We start from the raw sequence: 21521 nt of genomic DNA, 5'->3' as shown, positions 1-21521 counted from the left end.
TAGATGAAGAAAACAATAGCAGATTTATACTTAATTACCGACCAGGTCAGAAGTCTGAGACAAGCGATGAATCAAATTCTATAAAAGAGGGTAGCAACAGTACTAATCAACTGAACAATAGAGCTTTACCTCCGAAACCAGGTCAAAGGACTGTTCCGCCTCCTCCAAAACCTGATCAGAAACCACCGGTCTACCAACCTTCTTCACCCAATCAACAGCCGGTTCAACCATCCCCTAGATCAGGAAAAAAGCCAAACGGACACGGATACACAAGCCAGAGACCTGTTCCCGTACCACCTAGAGAGAGCCAGCTACAACCAGACCAGAAACCAGCTGTCTTTCAGGCTCATCCACCCAATCAACAACCGGTTCAAACATCACCTGAATCAAATAAACATCCTAAAAGACAGAGACCTGTTCCCTTACCACCAAGAGAAAACCACCTACTACTTAGCAACGGAGAGGAAGACACCACTAGAAGGCAATTTTCATATGATGGGTTACCAGAAAGAAACGAGAGATGTCATGACTACGAATTAATGAAAAGACAAAGTTCGTACGAAAAACGCACTTTCGAAGTACAACAGTCAGCATACCAAAGACAATCATTAGTAGATTTTAATACAAATCAGAAATTTGGCGCCACGTCAAATGATATTTACGCCTTAAACGAAAGGGCGTTTACGGAACAACGCGCCCTAAATCGACGCCCTGTACCTGTACCGAGTGCTATGCTAACGACGAATGGAATCAACTTTGATACTAATTTCAATCGAATCCCTTCAATGAGGATTGAAGATAAATTTACTTCAAATACGCCCTTGTTTACGCCCAAAAAGAAACTAAATGAAAACCCACACAAAGACTCAGGAATCAAAGACATAGAACAAAAAGTTGCTAAAGCTAAAATCTCAGAATCAACTAAAAGTGATATTGTAAAGTTCTTGAAAACTATAGGTTGTTACGATGAGATAATGAAAAAGAATTTTCGATATTTGGAAAAGACTTGTATGGAGAATCAATTACTGGAAGACTTTAAATCGAACGAAGTTTGCGGGCGTGTCATTTACCAATACCTATACAAAGGATGGCGCCCTAATTTAAAACCGCCCCAAAATTGGAAACAGAAGGAACCGCCCACATTCAGTGTATCTGAACTATATTTATATCTGATGTCAAAAAATTCTTACCGCTTGTTGGGGTCATATCTCAAAAGTCTTTGTGTAGATGGAGCCTTAATGTGTCACATTCTGAAGGATGATATTTTTGCAAGACAACTCCTTCCAGATGGTAGTATACTGGGTGAAGAAGAAATTCTCGACTTGAGAAAAGATTTCGTACTTTCCTATACGTTATAATGTTAGGAAGAGTGTTTGTTTGCCATTATTATTTGTGACGTCATCATCATAGTATTATATCCAGTACCCGATTCATTTGTTTATTTACTTGTGAACGTCTCTGTACATCCAATGCATATATAAATCCATTCATTTTATCACGACTAAATCTCTCCAATACATGAGCAACAAAATGATATCTTGATGATGCAAACTTATTCGAGTCATCATTACCAAATTGTTTCATCGTTAAGTTATTTAGATTTTTTCTGATTTGTATTAAGTTTTACCTGAAATGATTCGAAATATAAATAATGATCAACATACACTAAAGTTTTAATAAGGAATCTTGAAGATATAATCAAACCCTAATGAAAAGGATTTTTCCCAGTGGAGCGAGAGCAGGTACATTTAAAGGGTGTTGAGATTTCTCTCATAGTGGGCAACACCCCTCCAACCCCCACCTGAAAAAGGTCACCCCCACCTACATAGGGTTACCCCCACCTGAAATCTCATATCAGCCCAACCCCCACCTTTTTCAGCAACCCCCACCTAAATTTGTAAAATCTGCGAACCCCCACCTGAAAATTCAGTTTATCCTTTTTTCCTTTAGGAAACATATGTCATAGGTAATGGATATAAAGAGATGTGCTTTGTTTGAACACTCACTCATTAAAATTAGTTTCTTCTTCTATCTTGGAGTTTCAGAATACTTCAAAATTTCTTCAACTTATGCTGTGTACTGCTGCCAACACCTCGCCGGTAGAAAGGGGCTACACCATACTCCAACTCATATGCGCAAAACGGCGCAATCGAATCACACCTTCGAATTTGGAGGTCTTGTTCCTTTTAGGAACACTAAAGATCCCAGTTAAAAGTCCTGAGGACTACAAACTGGAAAGGAAAGGACTGGAGAAAAAATGAACTCTTTTTAACCTTCAGAACTTATGACAGTCATTTGTTTATATTTTTATCTAGTATAGTATGTGGAAAGTTGAAAAAGACAAAAAAGTACAAAATCAAACGAAGTTAAATACAGAAAACTTGACAACCCCCACCTGAAAAATGTTACCCCCACCTACATAGGGTTACCCCCACCTGAAATTTCTCATCAACCCAACCCCCACCTATTTTTAAAAATCTGAAAATCCTCAACCCCCCCCCCCAGAATCCAGGGGGGGGGTGCCCACTATGATCTCTGTCACTGAGAAAGGCCATTGAAAAATCGTTTCTAGTGCGACCTCCCAGAGTCTTCGATACGGGGGATGCAATACCTATAAAAATCAATGCACAATGAAATATACAAAACAAAAATATACAACAGAGTAGCAAACCCTTAAATAAAACTTACTCGTCCTTTTAAAAAGAGCTACTTTTCAGATGCCTTGAAGATATGGTATGGTAAAATCATTTCGTAGTATTTTGGAGAGTTATACTTTACATGTTTCTTACAAATGTTAACAATTTATTCTTGGATTAAAGACAATAATAAAGAAATATAATGGTATTATTTATTACTATTTAATTAATAATAGAATATATTTTTGATAAGTTTCTATATACTATTGTGAACAAAAAAAATAACTTTTAAGGTGGGACTGAGCTAAATATTTCTGTGTTTCTATTCTTTCCATAAATTTTTTTGGACTTTTCAAGAAAATATTTACCCTCTTTTGATAATGCATATCCAGGGGATTTTAGGGAGGGCAATAAAAAATTAGTGGCATATGTATAAAAGCTGCCAAATTATATAAAAAGAAGAAAAAAATCAAAATTTTGCCCGGGGACCCTTTTCAGGGTCCCCCCGGGCCCCATTTCTGCGGGGTACTCAGCGCAACCCCGGACTAGAAATAGCCTAACACCAGCTTTCTCAAAACATAGTCATGTGGCATATCAAATTATCAGAAATTTTATGCTGATTCCAAAAACATTAGTAGTAGGGGTCAGAAATAAAGCTAAAATAAGTTATGACCATATCTTGGACCAGATTTTGAGTAAATTGCATAATTCGCAAGAAATTCGAATAGAATCTTGATTATGACTAACATTTCATGTAGTTAGTAGTTAAGCTTTGGCATAATTCTGGTTAATTGAATGTAACTGTTTTCATGATATGAAGACATTTTCAGGTTTATTCAAGTTTTTTTTAGAGAGAAGGATTATGAATGTAGACAAGGATGGTGAAGCTGAGGTACTTTGAACAAGAGCAAAAGATATTTTATCAAGCCAGGAATTGCCAAGTAAAAAATCAAAACAAACACAGAAATAAAAAGTTTTCAATTGCAAAGAGCATCATACAAACTGCCACATGAGTAGACAGATAAATGTAAAGATTGTATTACCTGTGTTAATTTTGAGATGTTGGAAAGATAACCTTTGGACGTTCTACCAAATGCCAAGAAAGCGTTGGAATATCTATTCACCACTAAGATGGTCAATACAGAAAAGAATAAGAATTTTGAAAAAACTGTTGCGAAGGGTTGTATTGCAATGGATTTTTTGCAATGTTTATCCAAAGAACTATTGAACAGTAGAGCATGATATTAAAAGACTATTACAATTTTATAAATAATTAAAATAATGATTATGACACCTTTAACTTAGTTTACATTTGCAGGATGCAGAATGAGGAGGCAGAATGGCAAGAGGTTGAGTTCAAGGGGGTGGGTTATCAAAATGGGTTAAAAATATATTTTGAAGGCACCAGATCAGCTAACAGTATCTCAATGGCAGGTCTTAAGAGCATCCTCAGGGAATTGGAAAGTTAAAAAAAGAGAGTCTACCAGTGAAACTAGTACAAAACCCTTATACTGGCATTTGTTTTTGGTTATTGTAAAATGTCTGGTACAAAGGCAGGGTACTAACCCATAGCTGGGTGGTGGTGTCTATTTTTGCATTTCAAAACTATTTGGGTACTTTTTCACAGAGTTTTGCTCCTTTTTCAATAAAAAAAAGTAGTCTTTTGTAATATTTTGACTTTTTTCAAATATTATTTTTTAGATTTGAAATTTTTTTTAATTGAGAAACTTTTTTTTACTCTTTTGAGAAATTTTTTGATTTTTGTGAAGACAAAACTTCCGGAATGGTCAAGAAGTGTGTTATTAAAATCAAAGGACAAAAGCCTCTGACTTAATCAATGATAGTTTGTTTGAATTATCTGTCCATTTCAGTCAGAAAAACTAAGATAGTACCCTCTCTTTTGGTCTAATCTGTAATATATAAGATTTTAGGGGGTGGTGTCTCTATTTTTTACAGCAAAAGTGAAGTAGTACCCGGTACTAAATATGGGTGGGTGGTACTAAAAAGAAATTGAGTGAAAAATCAAGTTAGTACCCTATGGGTTAGTACCCTGCCTCTGTACCCCCCCCCCCTGTTTTGCCACATTTTTACACCCAGGTTGTTTCTTGTAGCCTTACCCTTTCTTTTGAACTTTTAAATTAAATTTAGCACCAATCAATGACTGTACCCTACAATGCCTTTTGAAATGAAATGTAAACTTTAAAGGTGCCATCATGGTCTATGGATTAAACTCAACTCGTACCTAAACAAAAATTGCAAAGAATTGAATTGGATATCACTGTCAGTCCGGAGAGAATTTGCCCTAGCAATGGATTATTCAATAATCAAAGAGAAATCTTAGCAATAATGTCAAACAATTCTTTAACCTATTTGCTTAAAATCATCTGGTTTTTTTGAAGTGCTTCTTTTTTTCAATAATTCATAATTATTTGATAATACTTTAATATTGTGCTCCTATGTTCGATAGTTCTTTGGATAAACATTGCAAAAAATCCATAGCACTACAACACCCTTTTCAACAGTTTTTTCAAAATTCTCATTCTTTCCTGTATTGACTGTCATCTTAGTAGTGAATAGATATTCCAACGCTTTCTTGGCATTTGGTAAAGAACATCCAAAGGTTATCTTTACATTCATCTGTCCACTCATGTGGCAGTTTGTGATGCTCTTTACAATTGAAAAACTTTTTATTCCTCTGTGTTTGTTTTGATTTTTTACTTGGCAATTTCTGGCTTGATAAAATATCTTTTGCTCTTGTTCAAAGTACTAAAGTTAGTTTAACTACTAACTACATGAAATGTTAGTCATAATCAAGATTCTATTCGAATTTCTTGCGAATTATGCAATTTACTCAAAATCTGGTCCAAGATATGGTCATAACTTTTTTTAGCTTTAATTCTGACCCCTACTACTAATGTTTTTTGGAATCAGCATAAAATTTCTGATAATTTGATATGCCACATGACTATGTTTTAAGAAAGTTGGTGTTAGGCTATTTTTGGTCCGGGGTCGCGCTGAGTAGCCCGCAGAAATGGGGCCCGGGGGGACCCTGAAAAGGGTCCCCGGTCAAAAATTTTGATTTTTTTCTTCTTTTTATATAATTTGGCAGCTTTTATACATATGCCACTAAATTCTTTCTAATTTTCTTTTTCTAAGTCCCCTCCCTATACCGGGTGTGCCACAAAAAAAATTTCGCTCTTTGAAACTGATTTTCTCAAAATCTAAAAACTTTAAAAGAACCATGCCTATTTCATTGGAAAGAAGAAAAATAAACTTAAATTTTGATGGGTCATTTATTAAATTTGGTTAAAAGTTATGCTCAATTGAATAAAAAAGTTACTTTCAGAAAGTGCCCGAAAACGTTAAAAAATCGACATATCGTTTCTTCTTTCCAATGAAATAGGCATGGTTCTTGTAAAGTCTTTAGATTTCGAGAAAATCAGTTTCAAAGAGCGAAACTTTTTTGTGGCACACCCGGTAAGTATTTTTAAGAGCGGATATCCAAGAAATTCATTGCTTTAAAAATGGAAGATCCAAATTTTTAAATACATCCTTATTTAATCACGGACCTCTTCTAATCTTGCCGAAGTGTCAACACAAAATTTCAAAACTGAAAAGAAGTGAGAACCTAAAGGAAAATGTCGATCAGAAGAAGATTTTGGTGACAGAAATTAATTATAAGTTTGATAACCAAAAATATAAAGGAAGACACAATGTACAATAAATATTTAATTTCAATCGTTATAATATAAAAAACAAGCAAACTAAAGGTGATTTTTTCGAAGATAAGTACACATTTTGAAATGCATATAGTAAAGTGTAGTAAAGTGCAGTTAGAGAAGGCATATAAAAATTGCAACAAAAGTTATATGAATAAATTCAAACGCTATTACAGATTATTATATACCAGTAGGCAATTCAACGAGGCGAAGCCAACTTTTACCCATTGAATATCTGCTAATTCTTAAGCAAGATAGAGGCTAATTGGCTTGAAATGAAGTAAGCTCTTGTTAGCCCTTAAATGAGCCATTACAGTGACTTCATTTTGTTTTCAAACCGTTATAAGTGAAAAATGATCTTAAAAGTAATAGTGCATTTTACATAACGAGTCTCAAGCTTAAATTAAGGTTCGTCGGATTGAGGAGAGAGGTTTTACTCCCGTATATTTATTAGAAACGATCTCATGTAGAAACGGGACCAAGTTTGAAAGAAGGTTAACACTAGAGGTATCTTAGTGTATTAAAATTCGCTAAAAAAATTCTCAACCCCTTATAAATTTCAAAAGGTATCAACTAAATAAATAAAAAAAAAACTAAACTAAAAATAATAATAAATTCTAATAATTTTTTTAAAATTTCAAGCGAGAAAACAAAATCTAATAATCTATTAAAAAGAAAAACCTCTAAGATTACTGCATACATATCATCAAAGTATAATAAGTTTCGAATAAAGCGACCAATTCTTCCCGAAAATTGTTACTCGTTGTTCCCATACGAAAAAGCACTATAAATCTTTTAAAATATTTTAATGTAGCCTGTACCATCCCTTTAACGGGCGATTCTTAATATTTTGAAAATTTTTTACCGTACTTGGCTTATATTTTCAGCGAAGAAGAGCTTGGTACAGGCAATTTTCGATGTAGTATCATCAAACCTTAGGCGGCGCTACATCAAAAAAGGCGGCGAATTCAATTGATCTTTCAGTAGAAAAAAAGCCTAGCATCCAACCAAAGCTTACAAGCCTCAATGAGTAAAACTACTACTTACTACACACAACATGGGGGTAAATCACTCAGCAAGAACAACCACCACCCTCTTGAGGGGCGTCTTGGGGCGTGTCTTCTAATTTGACATCAATGAGATCTTTGTTTTGTTCGGGAGCACTGTCCATACCAGGTAATGCAGAGGCAACTCGTCTGAAAAGCTGAAAAAAGAAAAAAATGAAAAATAATTTTTAATAATGAGTAATAGAGCTTCTTATGTTAACCCAATAAAGGCCACTGGCATATAAATGGGATCGCTCAAAAAATATTGGTTCTACTAGTAGGTCTGCGACCCATACCACCCTGTATTTTGACTCCGACTAAATCGGATGGGTTGCATTTAATGGGTAAATACCACTACCAAATCTCATCATCCATATCATTCAATTTAGATGAAGAACTTCAAGGTAGCATCACTAACCGGGGAAGATGTTTATAAAAAGTAATCGGAATCTGCTCCACGGGCTAACAATAATCAAGATTCAGCAAGGTTTGAATATCCAAGTTTCAATAACAAGTTCCATAAATTTTTGTTACCTGTTTAACGTTGTGTCCTGCTTTAGCGCTCGTTTCGATGAACATTACACCAAGTTCTTTTGCTTTGGCTTCTCCGCTCTCTGTTGCTACTTGCCTATAAAAGTATTGAGATATATCATTTGATTGGAAATAATAATAAGAATCGTAATTATTAATATTATCTGATGAAACATTAATTTTGTCGGACCTTTTTTTGTTTAGTTTCATGGGTGTAACTAGAAAACACCTCACCAAAAACCGGGGTTTTTCATTCCGTTTCTGCATAGGAAAAAAGCCGTGACGTCTAGTATAGGCTAGGGTGTAACAATAAAAAAAATATATTTATGTAATAAGTGTTTACCGCAAAATGAAAGGGTAAGAAGAAAAAGCGGGCAATACCTTTTTTCTGCTAAATCAGTTTTGTTTCCCACTAGCATGATGATGACATCATTGCCTCTTTCTGCTTTCACGTCTTCTATCCATTTGTTCGTTTGTTGGAAAGAGTTTGTGTCTGAAAGATCGGAATATAATATATTCATGACGCAATGTTCTATACGGACGCACCCAAAAACGCCCCAAGGGTGTCACTAATTTTGAACTTAAATAATACAATTAGTGGCAAATGCCCCGGCTATTTTGGGTGCTTCCGTATAGAGCATTACGTGATCAATATATTGAATAATTTAATTAATTTGTTTGATCACTAAGAGTATAGAGTCGGGAAATGTTTGGGAATGCTCCTCTTCTGCGATCTCCTTGGAGGACCATTCTATGCATACTTACTTGTAATATCGTAAACAACAACAGCTACAGAAGAATCTCTGATATAGCTTGGAATTAAACTTCGAAATCTCTCTTGTCCTGCTGTGTCCCATAACTGTAGTCTAACCTAAATAGAAAAGATGAAAAAATTGGTTCAAAAAAAGACAAAGATGGAACAGTTGTAGAGACGTGAATATGAAAATAGTAATCCAAGACTTTGAACAGTCTTTCGATTGTTTTCACGGGATCCACGGCTATCCGGCTCGGCTATCTGAAAGCTGAACAGAACATCGAAAGGAGCGAACAGCACAAACGCTTTATAAATATTAACCCTTACCGGGTGAGAAAGTCGGGGAAAAGTGACCAACTTTTTCCCTAACTAAAAATTTTCCCAGACTTTTTATCATTCGAAAAACTTTTTCCTTATTTTAATCATCAACCAAAGAAAAAGTAAAAAGATGATAAAAACCAACCGTCCGGTCTTCTAAGTACATGGTCTTTGATAGAAAGTCTATTCCAATTGTAGCCTATGGAAAAAAGAGAGTTGAAGAAATAGTTATTGAGCTTGGTATTATCCTCGACATTTACAATAAATTTTATAATCTTCGAAGCTGGTCAAAAACACGATAAAGATTACAGGTTTTCCAATGAATTTCATGTTCGAGCTGACCGATAAAAATTTTCATTCTTAAGTCTTTAAATGGACCAAAATCAAACAAAAATCAAAAGAATACAAACCTGATATGTGTTATCGAAACTGTCATACATAAACCTGGTGATAAGAGATGTTTTACCAACTAAAAACATAAGAAAATTATATAATCATAAAAATCTTTACTACAGCTTTTTGTCTTCAATCGATTTAATGAGAAGTTGAATGGCCCAAAGTTTCAGAAATCAGCAGCTTCAGACGATGCTTTAAACTGTCATCAAACAAGAGCTGAAGAAGTTCAAGCTCCATTCCCTTACTTTCTACAAAAAAATTTGCTTGAAAAGGTTCAATAGTAAGACCATTATTTTAAAAAGTAGTGACAAGGGTTTAACATACCACTTTGTTCACCCAGAAAGACCAATTTGAATTTCCGTAAAGGATTACCAAACTCTGCTCCAGTACTCATGTTGACTCTTCTTTATACTTTATGTTTTGATTTTGATTTATTCTTGTCTGTAGAAAAACAAATAAAAACAAGAAAATACAAGAAAGATGAAAAATCAAGCAGAAATCAAACTACACCATGTATTTCTGTTTGTAGAAAAGCAAAAACAAGAAAATACATTAAAACAAGAAAATACAGTAAGATGAAAAATCAAGGAGAAATTAATAATCAAGCACACCAAGTCAAAAACCTTACTTTGAAGTTGAAAGTATAAAACATGAATAGTTGTCGAATGAAAGTTATAACAACAGGGAGAGCAGTTTTAAAAAGTCATGTATTTCATTTTAGTTACAAAAATTAAAAGATGAAAGAAAATAAAAATGAAATAAATAGTAGGAGAACAATTATCATACCGAGCTGTATTGAGAGTGAGGTTCATAACATTACAAGCAAACAGTTAGTAATTAGTCACTTTTCTACTGTGATATACTGTTTTGCATAGTAAGAGAAAAGGTTAAGGTATCCTCTCACAAGAGGCATTTTATACAGAGGCTGAAGCTGTTTTTAATCTATCACCGGATCCATAGATTCACTTTCTGAAAAATTCGGTAGAAATGTCATCAAGAGTAGAGCCTTATTTACTGTATGACCCTTTTAAGAATTTAATTGGTCTTTCATCAGAATATGTCACATAGAGTAGAGCCTTTTCTTAACTAATTATTTACCGTGTATGACCCTTTTAACAATTTTTATCATCAGACACCCTATTTTAGTATTCTTAAAGCTATTCTTTAAATATTTTTTGAAAAGATACATTCGTCTGTGTTACATGTTTCAAATGCATTAAACAAAACAAAAAGTACAAAAAACTCATTTAACACCAATATTAAAAAAACGTTACAAAAAATAAGTGAATGCAAAATTTCTACCATAAAAATATTTCAGTTTTACAATGTCATAAAACAGTCTTGTCGTCTAATGTTTAAATATAAAAATGGGTGTAAAAATGTAATGCACTATTATCCAAAAATAAAATATATAACAAAAATAATACAAAAAGAAACATAAAAACATACACAGAAAAAAGTTGTTTATGAAAAATACAATAAATAACGTCTTTAAAAAGTTTTGTCTTTTTGAATGGTCTGTAGGAACTAATAAAATAAATACGGTGATCAACCTCCTTGAACAAGGTTTACTTCCCAGTTCAATTATGGTGATTCTAACTCTATCTATATACTCACTAGACACTATTTAAGTAAACCCGTGCTATAAAAATATAAAGTTCTTGAGATTTCACAATGCATGAGTTCTCTGTATGCGTAATACATTTATCAACCCTTGTCTTGACGCTACAAGGTGATCGGTTTTTAAATTAAAACCAGTGTGGAATGACGTCATATAACTCTTTCAGCGTATCGATTCATTGATTCAACATAACCTTTGAAATTTCAAACCAAATCTTTTGTGTGTCAAGATCTGACTTTCTAACTTAAAAATAACTATAACTGTGACTATAGACGATGATATTTAACTCAATTCATTAAATTTTTTAACTGGAATCTAACATGAACAGTTACTAGCTGCTTGGTCCGGTTCTGGTGGTACCAGCGGTGACGGAATGACACCTTGTTTGCTCTCTGGTTCTGGCTTTTCCATACCAGGCAATGCTGATGCAACCCTTCTGAAAAGCTGAAGAAATAAAAATAAACAAGCTTGTTAATAAATACATCGTTAAGTTATTGTCAAAATAAGAAAAACACAAAACAAAACGTAATTTCAAAATAAAAGCTGTTGAGAAGGTAAAGAGAAGAAGATTTGACTAAGGTTACAAATAAGTAAACAAAAGATTGATCAATCTAGCAGTAATCGTACATAGTACATCATTGATGATATTCTACCTGTTTAACATTGTGACCTGCTTTAGCACTTGTTTCTATAAACAACACGTCCATTTCTTTGGCTTTAGATTCACCTTCTTCTGTGGAAACTTGCCTGAGAAACAACACAAAATGAAACATAAACAAGGAGAATTCGCTAGTCAGTTAGATACACCAAAATTCAAATATTACCTTCACAAATTATTTTTCACGTGACAAAAAGTCATTAAGAACTATTGAGATCTGGTATATAATTATTATAAAAAACTACAATGGTGGTCAGAATATGTTGGCATTTCTGGGTATTTTAGCGTTTTGCAGAATATAAAGTTTGGGCGCGAATGACATTTTCAGGCTTTCTACTTTATCTAATCGAATATTTCGATTTGGGAGGGGTATATGGCATCCAGGCTATACTCTCAGCCTCTGGTCGGACCATTCACAAGCTTTTGGATCATCAAGCTTGAAAGTCTACAGTCCAACCTTAAGTTATCAAGGCACTTAAAAACTACATGCAATTTTTTAAAATTATGCAGGGAGATTCCTATTTTGCTAAATATTATGGCCAACATTGTAGACTGTTTCATTTTCCGTTTTGCCATAATAAGATTTGAGAACTAAAACATCGATCATTTGATAAAAGATTTTCTACAAAAGCTACTAATTCCAAATGACAATATTATATTGAAGAAAGTTTTTGACTTCATACAGACCTCCTGTCAGAAAGATCAGTTTTATTCCCAACCAACATTATGACCACGTCTTCTCCTCTTTCTGATTTTACGTCCTCGATCCATTTCTTTGTCTGATGAAAAGAATTTGTATCTAAAAAAAAAGAAAGTCTTTATAAGTTTATTGATTTAAAATTTACAATTGACTAAAATGTTATGCATAAGCATTAAGCAAAGCTTACTTGTAATATCATAAACAACCACAGCAACAGAAGAATCTCTGATATAGCTTGGAATTAAACTTCGGAATCTCTCTTGTCCTGCTGTGTCCCACAACTGCAGCCTAACCTAAATGGATATGAAGATTTTTACAAATCAAACGACTAAAACAATATGGTGAGATTTCTTTGACATTCAAACCCTTAAGTGAACCTTTTTTCCCAAAATATTGATCTAAATTATGAAGGACTATGTATAACAAGTTTATCGTTCTACATCTGCAATTGATACTTCGATTATCAGCCAGTTTGAGAGAGAATGATATACAAGTGAAGGTAGGGCAGGGTGTTAGGGAAATATGGTGATTAACTCTCTACGTTCACTCGTGTGAAGCACTAAATTGCATGCCAATACTAGTTAGTTTTCAGAATCGATAGTGAATTAATATATCGTGCTATTGCTTTATAGTGTTTTTATAGTGTTTTTGTAAAATATATTGAAAAATTCTAAAAAATTATTATGAACCAAGCACCAAGTATACTAGTTATGTAATAAATTTGGTTCTTACTGTTCTGTCTTCAAGATACATTGTCTTTGATAAAAAATCTATTCCAATTGTCGCCTGAAAAATTAATACTACTTGTTGCAGTGATGAAGAGAAATTTTGTCTAAAAATTTTAAAGCAAAGCCCTCAAGACATACAATCATATTCATATGACTTTACAGGGCTCGAAATAACGGTCGGACATCGGACATTGTCCGACCCAAAAATCATAATTTTCAAGCTAAAGCAACCCTGATCGGACATTTTGTCCGACCCACTTGAAATCGTTATTTCAAGCCTTGACTTTAAAATGAATAATGGATAATAGAAGATAAATTTAAAAATGAAACAATCTAAAAATCATGATAATAAAAAAGATACCAAATATTTTATCAACCTGATAAGTGTTATCAAAATTGTCGTACATAAAACGAGTGATTATTGATGTCTTCCCAACTAAAAAAATAAATATGTTTAATTATTATTATTATTTTCTATTATGATACCAGGGTTCAGACAGACCTTCGAAAATAAAATTCCCTGAGTTTCCCTGAATTTTAGCTACTTTTTCCCTATTTTTTCCCTGAGTATCAAGCAAACCATAAAAACTAAGCAGAGTCAAAAGAGATGTATCTTTAAACAAAAGGCACACAAATCAAATGGTAAACCTAAGGTAAAAATTAAAGCTACAAATACTGCATATGAATAAACACTTTAAAACTAAAAAAACTTTTAAATCTGTTTTTTCCATTCATTCTTCAAAAAATAAAATTCCATGAGTTTCCCTTGAGCAGACTGGGAAAAAAAAATTTTTCCCCTGGGTTTCCCTGATTTTTCTGAAAATTTATCATATTTCCAGGTTTTCCAGGGTCTGTCTGAACCCTGGATACCCTACTTTAATTGAATGAATTATAAATGAAAACGAAATCACTACTCACCACTTTGTTCCCCAAGAAAAACCAACTTGAATTTGCGCAAAGGGTTTCCAAATTCTGCAACCGTGCTCATTTTTTATAATTTTGATAACACTGAAAGTAGCAAAATCATAACAAAATCATCACCAAATCATAAAAGATTGAGGCTTCGAAAAATGTGTCAAAAAAGGAAAGAGAAAATTTTTTTCAGTCATATTTCTTTAATTTTGCATCTCTCTTTTGCACTGAAGTCAAGTTTGACATTATTTTGTATAGAAAAACGGTCAAAAGAAAAGAAGTCAAAACTTAATTTACCTAACCCCCTGAATTTGTCTTTGTTATGACAAAATATGACAAAACCTATTGTAATGCTTCCCGATTACAAAAACCTCCAATCATAGCTTTACCGCCATCCACACGCTTATTTTCCTTTCCACATTGAGCCGAGTATACTTAACAAAAAAAGAGATTTTAAGATTTTAAAGTTTCTTTGATAAATTTAGGGGACACTTAACAAAAATAAGGTGGTTTTAGACAAATCTTGGACAAATTGGTGTAATTGTCTAATATATGCAAGTTACATTGAAAAAAGAATGCATTTTCGCCTTAACTTTCACTTTTGCTTTTGTGTTATGTGATTTTGATTGGGTGAACATCACTCGCTAATGAATTCTGATTGACTGAAAGTCTTTAACTTCGGGCAGTATAGACTAAAACCCCTATATCAAGATTACGGGATATAAAGTGCAGGCCAATTTACTTTCGTTTTCTTAGCAAGAGGGTGCTCGCTCCATAGTTACAGGGGTTTGTTAAAAAATCCAAACATAGAAAACTTTCCAAATCCCCCATTTCAATTAATACAATAAAAAATAAAGTTATCCATGTTTCACTATATTGCACCAATTCTTCAGAAAGAAAACATTTAAGATTTTGAAAGTTCTTTTTTTATTCAATGATTTTTTCAGTACTTTGTTGACAATCTAACTCTTGTATCAAATTTCGCTTTCTTGTCCTGATTTTAGCTACTTCAGAAGATTTTTAATTTTTCCTTTCAAAACCTGTCTTGTAGAGCTTTGAAAAAGAAAGATAATAAGGGGTCATAGGGGGCATTCACAGTATAAGATAAAGACAAGATAAAGATATTCAAATTTTAGTGTTGAAAATCTGACTAAAAATGTCAAAAAAAGGTTAGGAAAATAGCTTGGAAAAATTCGAAAATGTGTCAAAAAAAGAAGTTTTTGAAGAAAAATTGTTTTGGGAAAGGTTGGAATGAGTCAAAAAAGGTGGTAGGACCAATTTTCAAGCGGCCTCTGGAAATGGAGGAAAAGAATGTTATGAGTAGAGAATAAGTTTTTCTGGAAGGAGAAACCCCAAATGAAAAGAAAATCTAAATCAGCAGAAATAAAACTTTTTTAGGACATTTCCCATGCTAGAGAAGCGGTAGGAAATGGAAGAATAGAGCTGCGACTGGAGCTGCCTAGATCTTGCACTGTTACATTTGTTTTGAAATCTTGCTGCTTTGATTGATCAGGCATTTGATGGTTATGCAAGTTTCCTTCCACTGATGCAAGTTACCCAACTTCAGGGCACCTTAATTGCTTCCATACAATTTCATCGCTAACTCTCTCTCTGTACTTTCTTCTTCTGTTTGTCCTCTCTTCGCCCTGTCCGTGCTAAGAACGCTAGAATCAAAAGCCTGTGATATCCCCATATTGAAAATCTCACAATCGTGACCATAACAAACTAAATACGCTCAAAATAAAAAAATATTTTTTCAAAATGGCGGAGGCAGAAATTGAAAAGGATGAACTATAATGGAAACTATTTATTTAAAACTATAATTCTTGTCAAAAAAGATTACAATTCGAAGCAATAATCGGGCTTATAAACTGGAAATATCAGAAAGCTCTCGAGGGTTTTGTCCCCTGTGCCCCCACCAGGGCTCAGCCTTGGGTCCTGTTGGGGGGCTTGCCCCAAAGGCGGGGGAATTAATGAATCGGTTTACCATCAACCGCCCGCATGCCTTTGCTCAAAAAAGCAGCTTTATGACACAGGAGAATTCTAGTTCTTGGAGTTGGGAAGCTACCAGGTAATAATGAATAATGGATAATGAAATTTGCTTTGGCTGCATCAAATATTTTTTTGCGACACAACGGTAAACAGGTTCATTAATTCCCCTCGCCAAAACCCCCAGCAACCGTCAACTGCTCTAACTTGGGACAATTGCTCAAAACATGGGACTGTAGCATATCTGGTCTGTATTTTCACACTTACTGTAAAATCAAAAGAGAAATTGTGTATTTTTAAATACGCCGTTCCTTAACTCAAATCAAATGACTTTGGAGGTTTGGTGAAATGGCGTGGCCGAATTGCCGTCCCATGTTTTGTCAGATAGTCCCAAGTTAGAGCAGTTGACGGTATTTTTAAACGTGTTTAGGGGACCCGTCCATATTCATTTGACAACGCATAACGTCAAATTGACGTTATCCTCTGAAACCCCCCACCCCCCACAGATAACGTCAAGCGATGTATACCAAAGTTGTCATTATTTTTTCATCAAAGTTTTCCCGTTGCAAAGTCCGAACTTGGTTGTACCCACCCGTGCGTGTATATGTGTTCTTTTAACTAATGACCTTTATTTAAAAAGAAATTAAAAGCTCCACTTGGCGCTAGGTCCGTGCCGTGCTTTAGACGTACCACCTTCTTTGCCCACTTGTGCGATGTGGTTCGCTCGATCGTGCAAACAATGAAAATATGATGTAATGATATCATAGCGCAAACCAATGGGATTATGCGAGCAAATTCTCATGTAATTCATACACAAATATATTTTCGACAGCTTAAAAAGTATAGTGTGGTTGGTGGTAAAACAAATAGTCGTGATTTTCACAAAAAGGTACCGTGAGTGGTCCTAAATCCGACAGCCCTGCCTAATTCCCACCCCCCAAATGACTGTTATGAAAGAAATTTTATGTTTACAAACATTCCCTCTCCAAGTTGAACGATAAACTATTGCAAGAACTCTCGAAACAAAACATCTAACAAGATTGCTGTAATGTGAAAGATGTCAATTTATGTATAATTTTAAAAAGTGTGAATTGAAAAAATAATTACTTTTTATGATGCTTTTATGATTTTGAAAGTTCTTTTTTTATTCAATGATTTTTTCAGTACTTTGTTGACAATCTAACTCTTGTATCAAATTTCGCTTTCTTGTCCTGATTTTAGCTACTTCAGAAGATTTTTAATTTTTCCTTTCAAAACCTGTCTTGTAGAGCTTTGAAAAAGAAAGATAATAAGGGGTCATAGGGGGCATTCACAGTATAAGATAAAGACAAGATAAAGATATTCAAATTTTAGTGTTGAAAATCTGACTAAAAATGTCAAAAAAAGGTTAGGAAAATAGCTTGGAAAAATTCGAAAAATGTGTCAAAAAAGAAGTTTTTGAAGAAAAATTGTTTTGGGAAAGGTTGGAATGAGTCAAAAAAGGTGGTAGGACCAATTTTCAAGCGGCCTCTGGAAATGGAGGAAAAGAATGTTATGAGTAGAGAATAAGTTTTTCTGGAAGGAGAAACCCCAAATGAAAAGAAAATCTAAATCAGCAGAAATAAAACTTTTTTAGGAACATTTCCCATGCTAGAGAAGCGGTAGGAAATGGAAGAATAGAGCTGCGACTGGAGCTGCCTAGATCTTGCACTGTTACATTTGTTTTGAAATCTTGCTGCTTTGATTGATCAGGCATTTGATGGTTATGCAAGTTTCCTTCCACTGATGCAAGTTACCCAACTTCAGGGCACCTTAATTGCTTCCATACAATTTCATCGCTAACTCTCTCTCTGTACTTTCTTCTTCTGTTTGTCCTCTCTTCGCCCTGTCCGTGCTAAGAACGCTAAGAATCAAAAGCCTGTGATATCCCCATATTGAAAATCTCACAATCGTGACCATAACAAACTAAATACGCTCAAAATAAAAAAATATTTTTTCAAAATGGCGGAGGCAGAAATTGAAAAGGATGAACTATAATGGAAACTATTTATTTAAAACTATAATTCTTGTCAAAAAAGATTACAATTCGAAGCAATAATCGGGCTTATAAACTGGAAATATCAGAAAGCTCTCGAGGGTTTTGTCCCCTGTGCCCCCACCAGGGCTCAGCCTTGGGTCCTGTTGGGGGGCTTGCCCCAAAGGCGAGGGGAATTAATGAATCGGTTTACCATCAACCGCCCGCATGCCTTTGCTCAAAAAAGCAGCTTTATGACACAGGAGAATTCTAGTTCTTGGAGTTGGGAAGCTACCAGGTAATAATGAATAATGGATAATGAAATTTGCTTTGGCTGCATCAAATATTTTTTTGCGACACAACGGTAAACAGGTTCATTAATTCCCCTCGCCAAAACCCCCAGCAACCGTCAACTGCTCTAACTTGGGACAATTGCTCAAAACATGGGACTGTAGCATATCTGGTCTGTATTTTCACTTACTGTAAAATCAAAAGAGAAATTGTGTATTTTTAAATACGCCGTTCCTTAACTCAAATCAAATGACTTTGGAGGTTTGGTGAAATGGCGTGGCCGAATTGCCGTCCCATGTTTTGTCAGATAGTCCCAAGTTAGAGCAGTTGACGGTATTTTTAAACGTGTTTAGGGGACCCGTCCATATTCATTTGACAACGCATAACGTCAAATTGACGTTATCCTCTGAAACCCCCCACCCCCCACAGATAACGTCAAGCGATGTATACCAAAGTTGTCATTATTTTTTCATCAAAGTTTTCCCGTTGCAAAGTCCGAACTTGGTTGTACCCACCCGTGCGTGTATATGTGTTCTTTTAACTAATGACCTTTATTTAAAAAGAAATTAAAAGCTCCACTTGGCGCTAGGTCCGTGCCGTGCTTTAGACGTACCACCTTCTTTGCCCACTTGTGCGATGTGGTTCGCTCGATCGTGCAAACAATGAAAATATGATGTAATGATATCATAGCGCAAACCAATGGGATTATGCGAGCAAATTCTCATGTAATTCATACACAAATATATTTTCGACAGCTTAAAAAGTATAGTGTGGTTGGTGGTAAAACAAATAGTCGTGATTTTCACAAAAAGGTACCGTGAGTGGTCCTAAATCCGACAGCCCTGCCTAATTCCCACCCCCCAAATGACTGTTATGAAAGAAATTTTATGTTTACAAACATTCCCTCTCCAAGTTGAACGATAAACTATTGCAAGAACTCTCGAAACAAAACATCTAACAAGATTGCTGTAATGTGAAAGATGTCAATTTATGTATAATTTTAAAAAGTGTGAATTGAAAAAATAATTACTTTTTATGATGCTGTTACTATTGTTGTCATTTATGACGTTGTACATATTGCAATAAAAAAATATGTTTTGTATAGGAAGCAATTACTGTTATTTGGTTTAATCTGGTTTAATTGGTTCACTGTATCAAATCTCTCAGTTTAGTTGACACTTTGGTATCTTCGTTGCGTCACAGCGAAAGGTTTGTTTTTATTTCAGTTTGTATCTTTGAAAGACCCCATTGGATTTAGGCAGCGCTGTCGGATTTAGGACCACTCACCACGGTATACCTTTGATTTCTTATAACGTCAAACCTAACTTTTGAAACCTCCCCACTCCCTCATAACATCAATTTGACGTTTTGCAACGTTTTGCGTTGTCAAATGAATATGGACGGCTCCCCTCTTTGTCGTGAATTCTTGGTGCCTGCAGAATTTAACAAATTGGTTGGCATACGTATATTGACTTTGTCAAAAATATCTTCAGCGTACATTGGGCTATTCCATTTTTAAACCATTTCACTTTCCAGGGGTGTCGACTCCTAATTTTCCTTGGAATAGTTTGTTATCCAAAATTTCCAGGGGGGTTAGTGAAAAAAGTTCGTCAATACCCCTGTATTGTGTATAATTCTTTTTTGGAATCAGTTGGAATAGCCCATTTTCACTGAATCCATACTGGACAAAAGCGTTCAGCAATTTACTAATCTGCCCTCTATCCCTTGCCCACATTGTTATATACCGCTGAAAAAACTATGCACGATCACAGGCTTTATTTCAGTAAAACCAGAACGCTTTAGCATACATAGAAAAAAAGTTAAAGGGTTCAAAGTTCACAGAAAAATGAAACATTTGGTTTGACGCTTTACCGTGAAGTCGGGTAACTTGTATCACATCAGTGGAGGCTAACAACATGCATAGCAGCCCTCCTCAAATGACTGACCAATCAAAGCAGCCAAATTTCAAAACAACTCAACTACGCAGCTTCGCTCTCAGCTCTACTCTACCATTTTTTTTTATTTAACTTTGTATTTTAAGGACCAGCCAAGTCATTCATTTGAGGGCTATACATGTTAGCCTCCACTGATGCAAGTTTATACAGTTTATACCCGCAACCCGGCCTCCTTCCACTGCTGTTCCCCTCAGGCAAAATCGTCGATTCTGTAGAGGTCACGAAATTGCCGAGTACAGACGTCAAAAAAAAAAAAATTCAAAATGGCTGCCAAGCGAGCACTGACAAAAACAAAAAATTAGGAGTTTTCAATTGCCTACTACATCAGAATAAGACAGAGAAATGCAGTAAAATAAAAAGTAAACAAACCTTGAACCTTTTGTTTGTCAAAATAAGAAAAATATTCTAGCTGCAGTAATGTTTACATTCAGAAATAAATCCATTTTCCACCAGACCTACAACAAAGTTTCAAACCACGCTGCGGTATTACTGGCAATGAATTCTGACTTAAAAAATGTTGGTCCAGTTCCCTAGAAAGGGTATGATTACACTTCCAAATGACTTTTTTTTACAATAACATTTGTCTTCTCACAAATCCAAAAATAAAGGTTATAAAACCAACACGGGGGTCAACATTCTTTACAACAAACCGTCAGATCAAACTTTATAAAGATCAACCACGTAAATGTCACTTGTTTTCCTGATATCTGAATAATATTAAAACCTTTCTGTATATATTTGGTTCTTCAAAACCATTTCCCTTTCCCGCAGCAGGCTTTAAAGTTCATGTTGACCCCCGGTTTTATTTGCGCGGTAATCTAGAAAGGCCTTTAGTGCGGTATAAACAAATGATTTCATTGGTTTAAAAAAGTCAAAACATCAAGCTATCACGTGATCAGAATCATGATCGGACTAAACGGAAGCCGTGGTCATATGTCATATGATATTTTCGCGCGTTTTAATTCGGCAAAGTTTTGTAAACTCGACCACGTATCAATGTTTTGGTTTTTCAAGCGGGGATTTCTGTAGAATGATAAAATATACCTTTTTTCAAAGAGAATGTCCTGTTGAATAATTATGTAGTCCAGCCATAAAAACAACGATAGAGCCATGCATAATTACTGTACCATGCATATTGTAATAATTATGCATAGTTTTATCATTGTTTTTCTGCTGGACTACATAATTATTCAACAGGGTGGCCTCTTTGAAAAAAGGTCTATATGGCTTGGCTGGAATCGACACCATAACAGCAGTGCTTCACAGTATATGCT

General features: G+C 34.7%; 3 protein-coding genes across 3 annotated transcripts in view; all 3 read right to left on the bottom strand.

Moving 5' to 3' along the window:
* The window catches only part of LOC136800121 (phosphatidylinositol-glycan-specific phospholipase D-like), a 91251-nt gene that overhangs the window by 45870 nt on the left and 23860 nt on the right, over window positions 1-21521 (bottom strand). The window lies entirely within an intron of this gene.
* LOC136800310 (ras-related protein Rab-6A-like) lies at window positions 7011-9837 on the bottom strand. Its single transcript, XM_067056940.1, has 7 exons — window positions 9725-9837; window positions 9415-9473; window positions 9150-9203; window positions 8698-8803; window positions 8314-8425; window positions 7936-8029; window positions 7011-7559 (listed from the first exon to the last, which is right to left on the bottom strand). Exons 1-7 carry the CDS (start codon window positions 9792-9794, stop codon window positions 7428-7430), a joined length of 627 nt encoding a protein of 208 aa, XP_066913041.1. The 5' UTR covers window positions 9795-9837; the 3' UTR covers window positions 7011-7427.
* The window catches only part of LOC136800311 (ras-related protein Rab-6B-like), a 197105-nt gene continuing 185677 nt past the window's right edge, over window positions 10094-21521 (bottom strand). The window contains exons 2-8 of the mRNA XM_067056941.1: window positions 14026-14117; window positions 13485-13543; window positions 13112-13165; window positions 12567-12672; window positions 12367-12478; window positions 11675-11768; window positions 10094-11465 (exon numbers count right to left, since the gene is read on the bottom strand). Of these exons, the coding sequence (XP_066913042.1) occupies window positions 11337-11465; window positions 11675-11768; window positions 12367-12478; window positions 12567-12672; window positions 13112-13165; window positions 13485-13543; window positions 14026-14095 (624 nt within the window). The 5' untranslated portion in view covers window positions 14096-14117 and the 3' untranslated portion in view covers window positions 10094-11336. The remainder of the gene's footprint in view (window positions 11466-11674; window positions 11769-12366; window positions 12479-12566; window positions 12673-13111; window positions 13166-13484; window positions 13544-14025; window positions 14118-21521) is intronic.

This window comes from Clytia hemisphaerica, unplaced genomic scaffold (genome assembly GCF_902728285.1).
Source record: "Clytia hemisphaerica strain Z4C2 unplaced genomic scaffold, Clytia hemisphaerica genome assembly, whole genome shotgun sequence".
NCBI classification, from domain to species: Eukaryota; Metazoa; Cnidaria; class Hydrozoa; order Leptothecata; family Clytiidae; genus Clytia; species Clytia hemisphaerica.
The sequence above is the reverse complement of the archived record's forward strand: the minus strand, read 5'-3'. Positions and strand labels throughout refer to the sequence as shown.